The sequence below is a fragment of the Xiphias gladius genome, chromosome 21 (assembly GCF_016859285.1).
Source record: "Xiphias gladius isolate SHS-SW01 ecotype Sanya breed wild chromosome 21, ASM1685928v1, whole genome shotgun sequence".
Taxonomy (NCBI): Eukaryota; Metazoa; Chordata; class Actinopteri; order Istiophoriformes; family Xiphiidae; genus Xiphias; species Xiphias gladius.
In genome coordinates, this window is record NC_053420.1 from 21142477 (window position 1) to 21161390 (window position 18914).

The 18914-nt window shown below is 41.4% G+C and overlaps 1 protein-coding gene across 5 annotated transcripts in view; it reads left to right on the top strand.

Annotated features, from left to right (window-relative positions):
• Positions 1-18914, top strand: part of LOC120807338 (arf-GAP with coiled-coil, ANK repeat and PH domain-containing protein 3-like) — a 60102-nt gene that overhangs the window by 33725 nt on the left and 7463 nt on the right. For 3 of the 5 annotated variants that reach the window (XM_040159164.1, XM_040159168.1, XM_040159167.1), the window contains exons 4-20: positions 495-548; positions 4977-5035; positions 5564-5747; positions 6003-6047; positions 6215-6310; positions 6684-6758; positions 8217-8228; positions 12664-12776; positions 13198-13249; positions 13442-13542; positions 14304-14415; positions 14554-14786; positions 15455-15524; positions 15709-15803; positions 16064-16284; positions 18013-18105; positions 18349-18450. In XM_040159164.1, coding sequence (XP_040015098.1) covers positions 495-548; positions 4977-5035; positions 5564-5747; positions 6003-6047; positions 6215-6310; positions 6684-6758; positions 8217-8228; positions 12664-12776; positions 13198-13249; positions 13442-13542; positions 14304-14415; positions 14554-14786; positions 15455-15524; positions 15709-15803; positions 16064-16284; positions 18013-18105; positions 18349-18450 — 1717 coding nt within the window. Of the gene's footprint in view, positions 1-494; positions 549-4370; positions 4452-4976; positions 5036-5563; positions 5748-6002; positions 6048-6214; positions 6311-6683; positions 6759-8216; positions 8229-12663; positions 12777-13197; positions 13250-13441; positions 13543-14303; positions 14416-14553; positions 14787-15454; positions 15525-15708; positions 15804-16063; positions 16285-18012; positions 18106-18348; positions 18451-18914 lie in introns of those variants that run through there. The other 2 variants (XM_040159166.1, XM_040159169.1) reach the window with 2 other exon arrangements.

Here is an 18914-nt window from a genome sequence, read left to right on the forward strand (position 1 = left end):
TACATCCACTGAAGAATGTTTGAGGATGAACACTCGTCTAGCTTTACTTGTACATTCCACTGATTCCCCACATGAATAATAACAGTAGAGCAGTAAAAACCCTATTGTCCAGACACAGAGTCAACCAGCTGCTTTAACCATGAGAGCTGTGACCACATGCAGAGAAGAGATGATTATGCTGGTAGTTTACATGGCTGGAAGCAGAGAGATTTGAAACCTGCTTTATGGTTTTCTTTTAGGAAAACATTTGGACTAGATTTCCTGTGGGTTGGGTGCAGCAGTGGAGAAATCCAGTAACTGTGTCATAGTCAATAACTATTGAATCTTTATATTGTTTTATGTGTTTAAGTAAACATCCAAAACATATTTTTTCAACGGTACAAACAGTTGTACTGAGACTGTTAAAAACACCTTGGTGTGTAAAAAAGGAAGTTGATGTTCAAATGGAGACCAGTGTGTTTACATTGTTTGTGCGTGTGTTGTCAACATTGCAGGAATGCCTTGAAAAGTGTGGAGAAAGCCTCCAGGAGATCGTCAACTACCACATGGTAAGACAGTTTTTACGCACAAACACGCACACACACGCACACACACGCACACTAGTTTTAGCCACAGGCGAGAGGTCGAGGTAGAGTGGTGTTCGGACACACCCAGGTCCTCTTGGCATGTTAACATCTTTCAGACATTCAGTCGCTCCGGAGCTCAGTATTGCACAACACACACACACACACACACACACACACACACACACACACACACACACACACACACACACACACACACACACACACACACACACACACTTACTTACACACAGAATTTAAACCTGACCTCACTCTGTGACGGTGAATCTGTCCACCCTAGCCAGTGCAGATGTGTGTGTCTGATTTAAAACACATGCTTCACTAGATGAGTACGGCAGCTATAATGCACAAACGTTCTCACACACACACACACACACACACACACACTGACAGGTTTTATCCACATGACTCTAGAGTGATTTTTCCCCATGACTAAGCGTGATGAAGAATTTTCCCACTCAATTAATCTATTGAGATGCTGATACAGGTTTGGAAAGATTAAAGGCAAATCATTTAAAGATATTATGATATTACACTTTAAAAATTTGGAAGTCATCAATATTTACAGTTACATGTATCAGACACTTTCATTGCACTGTATTATGAGGACAAGGCGATATGTGAGTGTGTGATGTTTTGAAGTGTTTGCATGTCCATGTCTGTACATGATTATGTGTGTAAACAAAATCAGCAATAAGGTTAAATTAGTATTTGTAACGGTAAAAGAAAAAAGATAGAAAGGAAGGAGAAAGTGAGGGAGAGAGGGGAAGTGAGCAGGATAGTAGAAGGGCTCTGGGGTAGGGGGAGATACAGTATAAATAGGAGAAAGTAAGTGAATGTGAAAAGGAAGAGTCAGATGCAGTACACAACGGTCAAGAATCTGCAGCTTTAAAGGAAAAACATGTTCACTGTTCATGTCCTTACGCCTCTAATACACAAAGTGATCCCTTACACAAACTGACCACCGTTCTGGTCTCATAACAAATGATCTTCTGCTAAAGCTTTGAAATAACTCAGTGAATACTTGTCTGTTTGACATGAAGACTTATATTTCTTAAAAGGTGATCAAAGACAAACAGGCAGATGGGGATACTTCAAATTATATTGCCAGATAACAGCTCGACTTTAGTACTCAGACTCATTAACTTCGTACCAGAGACCCTTTGATATTAAATCCGGTCAGCAAAAAATGCCAAAAAAAAAAAAAAACAACCTGTTTTTAGCCTCTCAAATATTAAGATTTTAATTTTTTTTTTTAAATTTTCTGACATTTTATAGAATTAACGATGAATCAAGAAGATAATCAGCAGACTTATAGTGAATGAAAGTAATCCTTAGCTGCAGCCCAAATCCATTTAATAGTATCTTATCTCAGTCTGGACCAGGAAGTGGACTGATTGATTTGAAGCCATGCAGCAAATGTGACAACAAAATGTTGTAAGACTGTTTCTCATCTTTCTGTTAGACTTTGTCTTATGCTGATGTTGCTGTCCTGTAGACTGTTGTTCTGTGGCTTAGCACCAACTTTTATCTTCCCCTTTTCACCTCTGTCTTGTACTCTGACCTCACCAGAGACTCATATCTTCCCCTTTTTGTGCACTGCCTTGTTGCATTAATGCTGACTAACTGTATCACTTGCAATCAATGTGCTTAATTATTGCACGCAACTGTCTAAGTCTTGGATGGAGGCTTCGTGCTTTGTGAGTCCTTCTGAAAACTGATCAATCTCAAAGAGATGAAGGCCATTTAATCTCTGTTTGCTAAGTAAAAACCTACCAGTTGGATAAACAGAGCTGCAAGCACAACACTGCGATTAAAAAAAAACAAAAACAAAAACGGAAGTTGATCCTCCTAATCCCTCCATTCTTCCTCTTTAATCTGTCTTGTTCTTCTCCCATATTTTTCATTCATGCCCCCTCTTCACTGACTCGGATTCACTCCACCAGGGTCAAGCCTGTTTAACCTGGAGCTTTTTAAATCAAATCAAAACTGTACACTAGATAGGATCCATCAGCTACATCAATCCAATACAATCTTCTCTGCTCTACTTTTCTCTGATGGCACTTTGTTGTCTTTCCCCCTCTGTCCATTATTTGTACTGACATGTTTGTTGAATGTCTGTTGTTTTGCCTTTCAGCCTTATCACACAGACACACTATCCTTTAAAAACTCCAGGCAGTGCGGCCTTTGGCTTTGTTTGATTGAATCTTCTGTGTTGGAGTTTTGCCACCACCCGTTTCTTTTACTCTGCCCTTCCATCGCCTCTCCATCTATCCTCCATGTCCCCCTCTTCTCCTGCTCCCCCCTCTCTTACCGTTAACCACAGGCACCCCACTCCTCCACTCTAACACCTAGGTATTACACTAATAGCTTGTCTGGCAAGACGGTATGAATGGAGGGATGGAGGCAGGGGAGGGAAAGACATAGGGAAAGGAAATCTGTCTTTGTTTGACCACCCACTGATGCATATTTCTGCACCTTCTCAGCTCTCATCAGATAAAAAAGAAGGCATTCAAATGGGAAGAAGAATCTCCCAGTAAATCTCACGATAGGCAAAGGTGTTTACTTTCAGACATAATCCTGCCATAAATCTGAGCAGATTCAGAATTATACTGTGAATTGTGAATTTTGGACAGATTTTTGTTAGATTGGATCTTTTTCATTTAACTATAGTGCGACTTTTGCTGCTCGAGGGGACTTTTTCTTGTAAAATCAACTAGCTGTTGCTTGTTTTTTTTTTTTAAGTTCTCATGTAGTACAGGAGAGTTTAATATCTACAGTAACAGACATCAAGACGTTGAGGATCTTTGCGGACAAGAGAATGCTGGAGAATTGAGTGTAGACATACAGAACTGTAGGTAGGGTCATGCCCAGGGCACTTTAATCCAGAGCAGGTTTGGGTGGAACATTTGGGTTAGTGCACATGTGGACACAATGAACTGAACTGATTTAGATTTTTTTTTTTTTTTCCTTGTGATTGAATTCTGTTCTGTGAAACTGCCAGATAGGTTACACCACCCTGGAAAGTACCAAACCTTCATTTTGCACGGCACAAATTGTCTATGGTCCCAAGACTCATTTGGCATAGTTAGATAGTGTATAATCAACTTGATTACAGAAGCAAACTCAATGCGTTACTTACAAAAAAATATGATGTCATGTCAAGGTTAAAAAACAGATTTCCAGAATTTAAACCAAGTAAATATTTATTCATCTTTCATTTAGTATGGGGAACTTTATTCTTCATATATGTTGAAATGAACATAGGGAAATTGGACATTTTTGAATGTACAGCTGGCTAAAAGAATTTAGGTTATGTGTACCTAAAGTCGTAAATTCCTTTTAAAGTATTTGGTAATGATTAGGAAGTTACGAAGCTGTAGGATGAAGTGGTATCAATGAAAGGAGATATTTCTTTTATCAGAGGCTGCAATATGTAGTCGAAGAGAGAAAAAGTGGATCTCTACTGATACAAGCACAGGGTTGCCTGCGCTGTGAACGGTTCAATCTCAGATTTTTTACAACTTTCGCTTCCTCACTTTGAGATTATATTGCACAACAATGAACACACCTGATTTGTAGAAAGCGACTGCAGGTGCACAGGTGTCAAGGGGTAAAGTGTCTGACTCCAAATTGACCACTTGATCGCCACCATCTAAGAACACATTTTAAAGCTCAGTCAACATTTGCAGTCATTGGGGAGTCGGGGGGGGGGGGGGTGCTCTGTATTGCCATGGTGATCACAGGCTGTATCCGTGAAAACCTACGAGAACGAGCCTGTGACGTCACCCGCCTCGGCAGGGACACGATGCGGACGGAGGCCTACGCGCGCGCACGCAAAGACTAAGACTGTAATCCTCAATGTGTGTACGTTTATTAACCAGGGATTGCTAGGGAAGCTTTAAACCACAGGCTGCCAAAAGTGATTGTTGCGTACACTGTTTGTATGCGTGTGTGGTCATGAATCAGTCACAATCTACTCCAAGTGCATTTCTATGTGCGTGCGTGTGGTGTGTTTGTGTGTTGAGGCATTCGCCGAGGTGTCCCTGTGTCCGGACACGGGCATATACCGGTGAGACGTACATATTCCTACACACTTAACATGCGGGATCCTGTGAGGCTGAAGAGCTGTTGAGGCAGCAGCTGACTTCACGCACATGCGCGTGTCTGTCCTCGTCTCTCTTCCATTTGCCCCTTCTCTGCCCCCTTGGCACAATCTGACACGACCCCGACGTGTAAGGCTCCATACTGCCATCTTGTGGTTGAGACGTGGCATCTACAGATACGAGGATTTAATCGACTCCTCACAGTTGCGGCCAATTATTTTAACTGCTGTGCACTGCTCCTATGATATGTCCGTGTTTCCACCCCTCTCACCTTCACCACCCACAGATTTTGTTTGACCAGGCTCAGAGGTCCATCAAGCAGCAGCTTCACACCTTCATTAAAGAGTGAGTACCTCATCGCAGTTAATAATAGTTCATTGAGGAGCCTTCTCCTGCTGCCAAAAAGAAAGACTTAATGCATGTTCAAGTGTGTACACCTTTTTAAGACTGGTCCAGAAATGAAAATGGACACCTTAGGCACAGCAGGTCTCACGGTTTGTCTTGGCGATTTGTGGTTGCTTTAATCCTTGAGCAGGATAATAAACCACTACATCAAATCTATAAGATAAATGTCTTAAATGTAAATGTTCACCCAATGTGTTGTATACAAACGGCTGATGTCTGTAGGTTTAACTCATAGCAAACCTCCACATTTAGAAAAGTTACAGTTGTGTTGTTTAAAGTCTCCTGATTGGTCTTTGGAGCATTTTTGCTTATGCAGAAAATACCGAGTAATATCGTGAATCATGCATTGACGAGGTTTAAACCCTACCATCGCATGCTTCACAGAGACCTACATGCTCTTGCGATCGTCATACATGTGCAAGGATCATAAACTGTCTCTTTGTCCGTGTCTCTCTTCTCTTCAACCAGGGATGTGCGTAAGTTCAAGGACACCAAAAAGCAGTTTGACCGGGTGCGTGAGGACATGGAGCTGGCCCAGGTGAAGAACGCCCAGGCACCCAGGAACAAGGTCCATGAGGCAGAGGAGGCCACACAGGCCCTCATTCTCAGTCGCAAAGCCTTCAGGCACCTGGCGCTGGACTACGTACTACAGGTGAAAAACACACGGGCCCACACGCGCTGCACACAGGCGCAGGCACAATATCCAGCTGTATTAGCAGTGTTTTCCAGCAGGCGGCACTGACATTCAACAGCTGCTGAACGCAAATGAAACTTGCGGCAGCACTTTAGACTGGATTTTTTTTTTTTTTTTTTTTACCTGACTAAATCATATATCATCCTCCTGTTAATCTCAAATATCCAACCTTAATGCAATCTACATTTTGCTTTTCCTGTTTGTTTTTGGCAGATTAATGTTCTTCAGGCCAAGAAGAAGTTTGAAATCCTGGATGCAGTGAGTAACCCAGATTTGTCTCTATTAATATCACATTGAGATCTATACATAATTATTTTTGTTCTGTATATGTGTGTTAAACCTATATCCCTGTGGTGTGTGTTTTGGAGTGGAGTCATGAACACAGCTGTGTTTCAGTCCTTACTTTCTCAATGCTTCTGCTGCAGATGCTGTCCTTTATGCGGGCCCAGTACACTCTGTTCCAACAAGGCTTTAATATCTTGGATGAGATTGACCCTTTTATGAAAAAACTGGCTGCACAGGTTAGATGAAACAAACCGAAAACCACTGAGAACCATGCATGCTCAGACAAGAAAATACAGTACATGTGCACACACACACACACACACACACACATATTCACACAAACTAGTTTTACTACACTGGGATAATCAAACCATTGTGCTCTTTGTTTTGTATTGTCTGTAACTCAACCTGACGTGGGATTCTTAGCTGGAATTGTAGGTTTTTTTACTTTTTTCATTTAGGCTTCACAGGTACAATAGGTACACCTAAGTACAATAAAACAAACGCATCTACACATTCAATTAATGTCAGTTAAAATATGTTCTGTTGTTTCATTATGCAGTTTAATTCACTTGTCTCACTGACTCTGCCGTCTTCCGGTCTGTGCAGCTGGATCAGCTGGTCATTGACTCGGCCGTGGAGAAGCGGGAGATGGAGCACAAACACGCCCTCATCCAGCAGAGAGTGAGGCAACAGCACAAATTCCTGTCTTCCTCTTTATCTTCTTCTGTTCAGTGAAAACTAGTGCAGCTTCTCCTTCACATGTATAACTTGGAACTTTTCATTTCCTGCACATTTAGATGAAACTCTCGCTCTACTGCTGATGTTAAAGTTAAGAAACTAGACAACAAAATACTGAAAAATATCCCCTTAGTATTAAAATACATACAGTGATGTGGAGATGAGAAATTATTTTGTATTACATTGACGTTACTATGTTTTTTTCAAAACTTGACTTTTGTGGCAAACAATTTTTTCATGAAGAAAAGTCAGCTGAATACCATTACAAACTAAAACAAGCAGTTATTGGTTTGTCAGACCTTTAGACAAGAATGTTTTGAGCTCTGTCAGCGTTTCTTCTACATTTATTCAGCTTAGTGTAAAGCTTGAATCAGTGGTAATAAGGGCTTATTCTTTTTAAAGCCACTGCATATATCTTTTTTTCCCAGATAAATATTCTTTTCCCTTTTCATAATAAGTATTTTCTGTATTATCGTGTTTACCATCTTGGAATTTGAAACATCAAGAGTAAGTGTCATGGTGGATCGTTAGCTTCCAAAATAACTACAGCAGGTTTATGAGCGTTGAATGTAGTTTTTTTTTTTCTTCAGGCTCAAATGAAGGATTTAAAGTATGAAATCAATTCTGACAAAGACAGTTTGGTATATTTACCTCTGCCAAGGAAGCTATGTGATCGCCGTTGTCTGTTTATTTGTTGGTTGGGTTTGTTTGTTTGTTACATAATAACTACTTAACCGATTTGGACGGAACTTGGTGGAGGGCTGAAGCATGGGCCAGGGAGGAAGCCATTAAACTTTGTGGCTGATCCAGATCACTTACTATGAATTTGAAATTTTCCTACTGTTCTGTTGTATGTTGTTTGACATTGGCCTGTGCGGAGATCTGTGGTCTACTGAGTGCATTTTCTAGTTGTTTTATAAGTCACTTAGCCAAACGGAAACAATTTTTTCAAACCCTCATGCACAAATGCACAAAAATCATCCATCTGTTACCTGAAGAGATGCCAAAAACATGTCTGTTTTTCTGCCTGACTAGGGTCAGCCCTCCGACTGATTTAGGTTGTCAATTGTAGGCATTCTGCCAGATGCATTGCACAACTTTGACCTAATTGCTTTCCAGCAACACTCCCTCCTCCTTTTAATGAGATTTTTAAAAAAAAAAAACCCAACAGCTTCCTGGAGGCCTTGTGTGTTTCAGGAGCCCTCTGAACTAGCAAGCCAATTAACACCTCCTGAATGTGTAAAGATCTTCTTGACATTGACAGTGATTAGGACATGATGTCTCTCATTGATACATATTTAGTTTAATGTAGTGCAATTCATACAACATTGTTCTTTTATTAATAAACTTCTCTCTTTCTCTTCACTGTGCCCTTGCATGACCAAATTCTTTCACCACCAGACTCTGATGCAGGTGAGTTTATTATTTTATTTCTATCTGAAAGACATTTGGCTGTTTTGAAATGGTTGGTTGAGCGATGCATTGTTTGGTGGTTTAGGGAAAATATGGCAGCCGGGTTTACCACTTCCTGTCCATGTTTTTACCTGCCCTCCACTGGCATTAGTGCTGGATTTCTATAAGAAGATTAGATAGTCAGATGCTATATTTGAGCTCTGTTATTAACCTATATCACAATGTCCGTAAATGAAGAACCTTTTTTTTCAACCACGTAGCCAGTAAAAAAATCACAACACCTTACATTTTAAACCCATTTTAAATGTTTTCTAACTTACAAGTAAATGCATGCTTCACTTTTGACCTATTTTTGTGGGTTGATAACTTCATATGACAATTATCTGACTGCAATCGTGAACATCAACATTTCCAGGTCTGAACATTCCTGTTTAACAACAAACTTGCTCATAATGTGGCCAGCAGATGTCTTGGTCCCTGTGTGTGTGTGTGTGTGTGTGTGTGTTTGTGTTTGTGTGTTTGTTTGTGTGTGTGCTTATGTGTGTGTTTGTGTGTGGGTGTGTGTTTGTGTTTGTTTTTGTGTGTGGGTGTGTGTTTGTGTGTGGTAGTTATTGAGCAATGTAGAACAGATTGAGTGACTGCAGTTTTATGGCCATCACATGCTGGCACCGGTGTACGAAATTAGTAGGCTGTTTGGAGTTGTACTGCAGACAGTGTGTGTTTCCATGTGTACAGAATGATCCCTTAATCCTTTAACACATGACTCTGTACTTGAGACGTGTGTATTTCAGTGTCCAACTGCTTTAACTGGAAGCATCACAGGAAACAACAAAGAAACCATTATCAGTTAGTTTCAGTTTATTGTATGATAACTTGGATTCCAGTTAACTTCTGTGTGTCATCTGTTTGTGCTTGTGTGAGCAAGCCTGTGTAATGTTGTTTGCACACAGTGGATAATTTTTTTTTTCCCTATTGTGTAACCTTATCCTTGGATCTTTGCTTCACGTAAGCTGGTGTTTCATGACTTTAATTTCCAATAAGTCTTGGATTTTCCATCAGTCAACGTGATGTGTGACACATTTCTCCACTGTGCATCTTTTACTCATCTTAATCTACTTTCATTTTACAAACCCTGTGAGCTAATTTTTTTCTCTAGGTCGATGTTGACTTTGTTCTCTTGTTCTAGAGCTCTCGTTTTCTTTTCTTTTTCTGTTTTTCTCCACTCACACGTTGTACCTCTCTCATTATAGAATAAATGTCCCTGATTTCAAGAATGAAATCTGTTTATATTTGCTCAGTTGTCAGTATGTGGGTTCTCTGTAGTGAGCAGAACGGGGCCACTGAATGGAGATTTGACTAATAAGCTAATCATTTTTTGTGATCAAAATGAGCTTAATGTGACAGTGCTATTTGTGATTAAGAATTGAAAACTCTATTTCCCATAATATCACTTTAGCTTCTTTCACACCATCTTTGTATGCATTTTGAGAATGGTTGTTTGTTATAACATCACAGTTTAAAATTTTGGATAAAACTGACTGAAAAAGCACTGGGCCTATGAGAGAAAGCATTTTCCGCAGAAAGTCGGAGCTGGTGATCCTGTGAAACTAGACGCACAGATCAGATAGTTAGACGGTTATCAAAGCCAATCAGTGATAATACATTCAAAAATCTGAAAGAAAAAACCTGATGACAGAAAAAGGCACACACATCAAGATGTTGCCATGAGCCATTTCAGATTTTCTTTTTTCAGACTCCCTCCATATTCAAATGTCGTGGTGCAGGATAAATTTGATGCTAATTTGGACAAGTTATTTTTCAGTGCCAGGAGATGGATACCAGAACAGAGAAATAAGAAAGTACGAGGTACCGTATGATAAGACTTTTTCAACAATAGATATGTTAATCCTTTAATAGATATAAAAACCGGTGTGAGGATCTCTTGCTATGAAAGTGATGAAAATGGATGGATCGAGGCCTTACCTCACCCATACTGCCTCTGTTTTTGGTAAATCTGAGATTGCCCCCCCCATTGTTACAGTTTTTGTTTGTACAACGTTTGAAGCCAGAGAGAGGTAAACAGAGCGAGAGAGAAAAACATGAAGAAAACTAGCATAACACTGTAAGAACACCTTGGTAAAGGGGAAAGCATTTGTCACATTTCTCAAAACCAGATTTATATAAACTATGCAATAATGTCTACGTTCTATCACTTTCAGTGAGTTCTGGGGATTTAACTGATTTTTCATGATTTTTTCATCATTGGGTGTAAGCACCTCAAAAATTACAATATCACTGAATCAGCTTCTCCGATACAGCCTCACAGGTTTTTTGACATATCTAACAATTATAAAATCTGCAATATGAATGTATGTTTCTGTAACCTAGTTTGGATAAAGGACGTTCTTTTGCGGGCGCCTGTGCCTTTGGACACTTGTGCGCTGCATTCTTCCACCGTCCTGGCTGATTTAAGGTGGGAAGAAGGGGCTCTGGGCTGGTGTTTGGGGAGCAATAATGTCCGCTTGATTAAGCACGAATGGTGCTCGGAGCCGCAGACAGATGGAAAGCTGACTCCTGCAAAAACTGCGGATGAAACCCCGGGCTTGAGAATAGCTGCGGTTGTTAGTGTGGGGCGGGAGGAGGGGGCACGGCACGGCACGGCCGCACACGCAGGCCTCCCTCGCTGCAGAATGAAATGGTTGATCTGCGGCAGCCGCGACGGGGTCAGTGGGGCACGAGGACTCTGTGACAGACAGCTGTATGATAATGAGCGCTCGCGCCAGATCCACACGGCCAGAGCAGTCGGCAGGTGGCCCGGAGTGAGGGAGCGGCGCGAGAGGGCTGCTGTGGGCTGTCTGTCTCTCATCTGCACTCGCGTGGGATGCGCGAGTGTTTCTCCCGGTTTGTCAGCGGCTTCCAGTTATTGACCTGTGGCACATTAGAGATGCTATAATGCATTAGTAAATTTATTTATTATGAAGTTTTTTAGTCTGTTACTGTTGAACTCGAAATGCTGTTGGATGCCAGTGTGGTAAAGATGAAGATATTTGGCAGACTGGATTATACACTGGTGAGAAACCTTAATTCTTCTGCTTTCTGCTCTGTTCTCTCCGGCCTGGAGCCAGTTCTCATGAACACTTTCATTTGACACTGGTGCCTCTCATATAATAATAAATTAATTATATAATAATATACAATATAATTATATAATGTTATATACTAATAATAATTAATAATAATAATAATAATAATTGGACTACATTCAATACAGAAGTTCAAATACAGGAATTACATGGACACACCATGGTGAAATTATGAGGTTGATGTGTGAGGAGGAGAGATACAAATAGTGTTGTGTCTCCATATATGTTGATGTTGCTCTGTTTAATCAGTGTGTAAAGACAGAGTTTGGGTAGGCAAAGTCTTCTCTTTCTGTCTTTCTGTCTTCTTCTCCACAAAGTCGATGAAAATGAGCTCTTTCTCTGTATTGGCCTGTTTCAGAATGTAAGAGACAGCTCTGGTGCTTGTAAATAAGTGTTCCCTTTGGATCTGCTGGAAACACCTCAAGCTTTAAAGGTCTCAGTAGCCAGCTAGGAGACAGACTGCTGTGTCACATCCCACAATGTCTTTGCCTGACATAGCCTGTATGTTTTCACAAAATCCTGTAAAGATTACACACAGGATGCTGCTTATGACCAATATGGTTATTTAGTACTTTTCTAGTATCTCAATACCTCAGGTTGCTACTCTGCATCCACACTGATCTACACGAAGCAGCCAAAATGATCAATTTGAGTAGATTTTTCTAGTAATATTAAATAAGAACATTTTATGTGTGTGTGTGTGTGTGTGTGTGTGTGTGTGTGTGTGTGTGTGTGTGTGTGTGTGTGTGTGTGTGTGCGCGCCTTATGAGCAGCTTGCATGTGCCCAGTATTGCCTCACCCCAAACCAAAGGCCTCCTTAACATAAATGAAACCAAACCTCAGCCTTGACGATATGCATGACATAAGGTACGCATGACAGAATTGGTTGGCAGTCGCATCGTGTCAGCACAGCTACTGCAAGTGGTGCTGATAAGGCCCTAACTGTGTTTCCTCTTGTTGTGTTCCAGTGGACTAATACAACTTCACAGCATCACCTTAACCTGATCTTTATGACGTTGATTGATTACGGCCGTTCATCTCTGAGCCATCATGACACCGGCTGTGGCTTATAGAGCTGCGAGGATGAGCCCTGTTGTTTTGCATGATGACATAAGTGTTATTTTTTTTCAAGCAGGGGAACCTACGGTATCCACGGGAACTAATTAAATCATGGAAATGTGGCCTTTTCAATACACTGGTTTTAGGCAGTTCATTTGGCACTCCCTGAAAATGACATAATACAGTGGAAAGGAAGCCAGACCTTAACATTTATGCGCCTGTTCTCCCTACAGGACTTTTCCTATGATGACCCCAAGTTGGAATTCAATGTGGATGCACCCAACGGTGTGGTCATGGAAGGCTACCTCTTCAAGAGAGCCAGCAACGCTTTCAAGACTTGGAACAGGTAAAAGAGAAGGGACAAGAAAGCTGGAGAGCATAGTGACATCTAATTAAAGCTAATAAGAGAACCAGTAGACATGCAAAACAGTTAAGAATAGAGTATTGTAACAATCAAAAGACATGTATTGTTAGGAAATTACTGGTTTGTTAAATTTTATGTAACTATACTAAAAGTTTACGCCTATTTCTCAGAGCCCAAATGACAAGGGCCTGCATGAAGTTTGGTCTTCAAGAGGAGAATTTAATGCGTTCCTTTGGCCTTTGCCTTATTCGAACAGTCAGTCAGTACACATATCTATATATTTATTAATTACCACTGGGATGAACAGTCTTTTTTCCTGAGCAGAACAGATTTCAGTATGCAGACATTTAAATGACTATGTCTCTCTTACAGAAACTAATTTCATACCTTCTCCCACATCCAGGCGGTGGTTTTCTATACAAAACAGCCAGCTGGTCTACCAAAAGAAACTCAAGGTACAGTTTGATTTTGTAAATGTAAATTATTATAACATTTTTGTGATTTTTATGGTAGAATTTTTTTTTTGTCACTGAAATTAAACTTCTGCATCGCAATGTTTGACAGTTTAGAGTTATTAATTTATTAATTAACTAGAGCAATTAAGGGCAACATTGACACTCCCCACTGTTATGACATTCCAATGACAGGACTCTTTGACAGTGGTGGTGGAGGACCTGAGGCTGTGCTCAGTCAAACCTTGTGAAGATAATGAGAGGAGATTCTGCTTTGAGGTGGTTTCACCCACCAAGTAAGTGTCTGTCCGTGTGTGTGTCTGTCTCTGTGTGTGTGTGTGTGTGTGTGTGTGTGTGTGTGTGTGTGTGTGTGTGTGTGTGTGTGTGTGTGTGTGTGTGTGTGTGTGTGTGTGTAAAAACTGTCTTACCATGTGGAAGTTGACGATCTCCTGGAGGCTTTCTCCACACTTTTCAAGGCATTCCTGCAATGTTGACAACACACGCACAAACAATTTAAACACACAGGTCTCCAATTGAACATCAACTTCATTTTTACACACCAAGGTGTTTTTAACAGTCTCAGTACAACTGTTTGTACCGTTGAAAAAATAAGTTTTGGATGTATACTTAAACAGATAAAACAATTTAAAGATTCAATAGTTATTGACTATGACACAGTTACTGGATTTCTCCACTGCTGCACCCAACCCACAGGAAATCTAGTCCAAATGTTTTCCTAAAAGAAAACCATAACGCAGGTTTCAAATCTCTCTGCTTCCAGCCATGTAAACTACCAGCATAATCATCTCTTCTCTGCATGTGGTCACAGCTCTCATGGTTAAAGCAGCTGGTTGACTCTGTGTCTGGACAATAGGGTTTTTACTGCTCTACTGTTATTATTCATGTGGGGAATCAGTGGAATGTCTGGAATCTTTTCAGATTTTCACTTCACTTACATTACTGGCGATGTCATCCTGAATAAACTAAACAGCTGAATAACATGCAGATTTATTACATTAGACATGACATTTTAGAACTGGCTTCTGTAAACCTGTAGGAGCTGTATGCTGCAGGCTGAGTCTGAGAAGCTACGGCAGGCTTGGATCCAGGCAGTCCAGGCAAGCATTGCCTCTGCTTACAAAGACATCGGCGATAATTATTACATTGAGGTATGTCAGCACACGTGTGTACACTTACAGGAAAGGTTGCATGATACTGTAACACACGTGCCATTTCTTTTCATTACAAAATGGTCCTTGGAAACAGACACAGTGTCTGTCACTGACCTGTCCCCACTGTCTGTGTAGCGGTTGGATCGGACAGCCTCGCCCTCCACGAGCAGCATCGACTCTGCCAGCGAGCCCAGAGAGAGGGGGGAGAGGGCTGATAAAGGAATGAGGGGGGGGGGAGAAAGCCTCCTCCAGAGGGTACAGATCCTGCCAGGCAACGAGCTGTGCTGTGACTGCGGCCAAACGGCTCCATGCTGGGCTTCCATCAACCTTGGAGTGCTGCTCTGCATCGAGTGCTCAGGGATCCACAGGTAACTGCACTAACACTAAGAGAGAGTTTGTTTAGAGAGGATGAGATAGGACCGACAGCAGGTGAGCTGATGTACAATTCATAAGCATATTTTTAAACTTATGAACTGGTTTCATCAGTGTGAAATTACAATTTACAACAATTAAGCCAGCTAAAAACATCTTTTAGATAAGGTTATTAAAACAGCAACAACAACACCAAGGGCATGTCAGTGTTTTAGAGCTCACTGGCACAGTTTCACTTTCCATTACATCATCAGTCATCAATCAAAGTCCTGTTGGCGATATATAAGGCACACTAACATTATCATTAATAGATGTAATGGAAATATGGGTGTGTGTGAAACTGTTATGAAAAGAATCGAGAAAAAAGGGGCAATAATCTGCAGGAGTGCAAACTGAGTTTAAAGTCACCGGCGTGGGTGTTTAAGTAATAAAACAGTATTGTTTTTAGCTAAACTTTAGAGATTTTTAGAGTCTCCAGAGTGTAGAGAAACTGAAAAGTCCGACTCTAGATTCTGATGTCTTCCAAATCAGGTAGTTGTAATAAAAGTAGTGAGTAGTAGTGTTCTTGCAAGCAGCGAGTGAAATCTTGTAGTAAGATGTAAAGTTCTCACACTTCACTTGCTTTATTTAATCTTTTCTCTCTTTGTCCTCTCGTTTCTTTCAGGAGTTTAGGCGTTCATTGCTCTAAAGTGCGTTCACTGACGTTAGACTCATGGGAGCCAGAGTTACTCAAGGTGTGGCTCTCCAGCACATTTGCCTACAGCTTTTTCTTACTGTGCTGTGCCTTTTTCCCATTAGAGTTGCATTTATAATTCTTTTAGTGCATTGCTGAAACAATTTGAACTACTCTTTTAAATCCTTTTCCTGTCTGTCACTTTCTCTCTTCTTTGTCCTCTTTCCTCCATCTTTCGCATTTAGTTGATGTGTGAATTGGGGAACACTGTGATTAACCAAATTTACGAGGGAGGCTGTGAGGAACTAGGAGCAAAGAAACCTGGACCCTCCAGTTCAAGGTCAGTCTTTTACTCCAAGGCGAGCATTTGGAGACGAAAAAATTTCTACCGTATATCCCATTGTTAGATACCTCTGGCCATAGGTTTAACGCCACTCTGACGATACTTAGGTTAAAAGAAGTGTCTTCACTGATACCTGTATGATGTCAGGTAGCGTCTGGCTCTCAGTGTTACCCATCATATTTGACTGCACTACTCAGTCCAGGCTACACCTAATTATCTGTATGTAAAATTGCCAGTTTGTGATCATCTCCCTACAGGCAGGAGAAGGAAGCCTGGATCAAGTCAAAATACGTGGAGAAACGCTTCCTGAAGAAAATGAGTGGGAGCGAAGCATTAGTGGAGGGTGAAAGGAAGTCTCGCCCCTGGACAGTGAAGAAATGCCAGCGACACAACAGCTCTGTTCGGGCCCCAAACAAGGCCCGCAGGAAATACCACCGCTATGAGCCAGGCAGCGCCTCCCATGCAAACCTCTCAGCAGGTCAGTCCAGGAAATTTAACCCCAATGTGAGATGTGATGGGTTTCATGCCCTCTGTAGTAATATACCTTACCTCAAGGCTCATGAAATCAAGAGCTGCAGGATGTCCATACAGTATCTACAAAATCAAATCAAATCAAGTTTATTGTCATTTTACCATACATCTCTGTACAAGGCAGAATGAGAGATCGTTTCTCCGGGACCAAGGTACAAAACATTAAACAAAGAACTATACACATGAAACAAGGCATTATATATACGCATAGTAACATTTATAAAAAAACAGTCCCTGTGAGTCATGCAACCCTGAGATGAGTTAAAAAAAATAAATGTCTAGTGCAGGTAGCCAGAAGTAAAATATGCGGTTGTACAACATAACTAGGTATAAATAAAAACAGTTAAAACAATAATAGAATAAATATGGAATAACAATAAGTATCCCAGGTGTATTAAAAATAGTGTAAAAGGGTTTAACTGTTTAGCAGTCTTGTGGTTGTGGCTCTAATGCTATGGAACCTCCTGCCTTATGGCAGAGGATCAAAGAATTTGTGGGTGGGTGTGAAGGGTCCCTGACAATGTTCAGTGCCTTGTGAAGGCATCAACTCCGGTCAAGCCCCTGAATAGAAGGTAGGGAGACTCTGATGTGATGATCTGCTCAGCTCCCCTGATTCCCCTCTGCGGGGCTTCAGTGTCACTGTTATTGCAGCCGGAGTACCTAGTGGTGATGTAATATGTCAGTACACTCTTAGCCATGCCTCTGTAAAAGGTTGTGAGAGTGTTAGGGGCGAGTGTTGCTTGCCTCAGTTCCCTAAGAAAGTGCAATCTCTGCTGGGCCCGCTTGACAATCCCGGTGGTGTTCCTGGACAAGGTGACTCTGTCCAAGATCTGCACTCCAAGGAACTTGATGCTCTCCACTCTCTCCACTGTGGAGCCACTGATGCTGAGGGATGGATGCTTAAACTGTGACCTTCTGAGGTCGACGATCACCTCATTAGTCTTGACAACGCTGAGCACCCGATTATTGTCCATACACAAGCCCAGTGGGTCTTTGACCTCCTCCCTGTACGCTGCTTCATCATTTCCGCTGAGGAGGCCTACCACTGTGGTATCATCAGCAAATTGGATGATCTGGTTTCCCCTGTATCTGGCAGCACAGTCGTGTGTTAGCAATGTAAACAGCAGTGGACTGAGCACACAGCCTTGTGGGGTTCCAGTGCTCAGCGTGATGGAGCCTGAGGTTCTATTGCCAACATGACCCGACTTTGGTTTCTCAGTCAGGAAATCCAGAATCCACCAACAGGAAAAGGTATTATGGATGAGCAAAGAAAGTTTCTCCGCTGGTGTCTTGAAAGCCAAACTGAAATCTATGTACAGCATTCTAGCGTAGGTGTCTTTGTTGTCCAGGTGTGTGAGTACTATGTGCAGTGTGAAGGAAAATTGCATCCTCCGTAGATCGGTTGGAGCGGTTAGCAAATTGGAATGGGTCCAGTGATGTTGGAAAGCTGGCTGTGATGTTCTCCTTGACAAGCCGTTCAAAGCACTTTACCACTATGGGGGTCAGGGCATCGGGACGGTCATCATTCAAACAGGCCACAACTTTTTTTTTTTTGTCCACTGGGATTATTGTGGTGGTTTTGAAGCATCTGGGGACATTGGCTTGACTCAGAGAGAAGTTAAAGTTGTATAGATATACCCAGACTGAAATCTTGTGATCCTTTGTCCCTCGGCAGCAGCGGCAGCAAAGTTTCGCCGGGACTCCCTGTTCTGTCCAGATGAGCTGGACTCACTATTTTCCTACTTTGACACCGGCTCTGGTCCTCGCAGTAAGTCCAATAAGCAGCCAGTACACACATCTACACATAGCCCTTGCAAGAATAATTTAGATTATCAGTAAGATGTAGGTAAGAGTATCTTACTGTGACAAAGTAACTCGCAAATTTAAGTTCTGGTTGGAATTTCTGATGTGTTTTCTATTAATTGTTCAATCCTACCAGTGATGGTGTGTGTGTGAGTAGTACAGTATGTGCTTTGTAATGATTAATGTGTCCGTGGCTTGGCGATGCTTGGCCCCGCAGGTCTTAGCAGTGACAGCGGCCTGGGAGGCAGCACAGACGGTAGCACTGACATCCTGGTTTTTGGCTCGGTGGTGGACAGCGTCACAGAAGAAGGTATGTTTGTCTGTGTGTTTACACACGTGCAAAACATTGAGTGGACGCTGTAAAGGAGAATACTGTCGTCATGTAGTTACACATTGACCCATTTACAACCGGAAGAAATGTGAGGTACTCATTTCTCAGTTGTTCAGTGCACCAGCGATGATCCCATTTTGTTAAATTTACCTGTGTTGTGTTTTTTATTTCATCCATTTTTTTTAAAACCCATGTTGATGCCAAAACTTGTAACTAACTGCCCCACGTCAAGTCAAAAGAGCCCTAAATGTTCTCTGGTCAACTCAGACATCTGAAAGAGTGCAAAGATGTAAACACACACACTCTGGGGGCAATGAAATTCAAATAAATCACAGAAATTGTGAGAAAATTGACATAAGGCTTCTTGTTTGTCGTTATGATTTGTCAAGATTTAGCAGGGGTTTTTTTTTTTTTTAATAATCATGTAATCACCTAAACAAGCC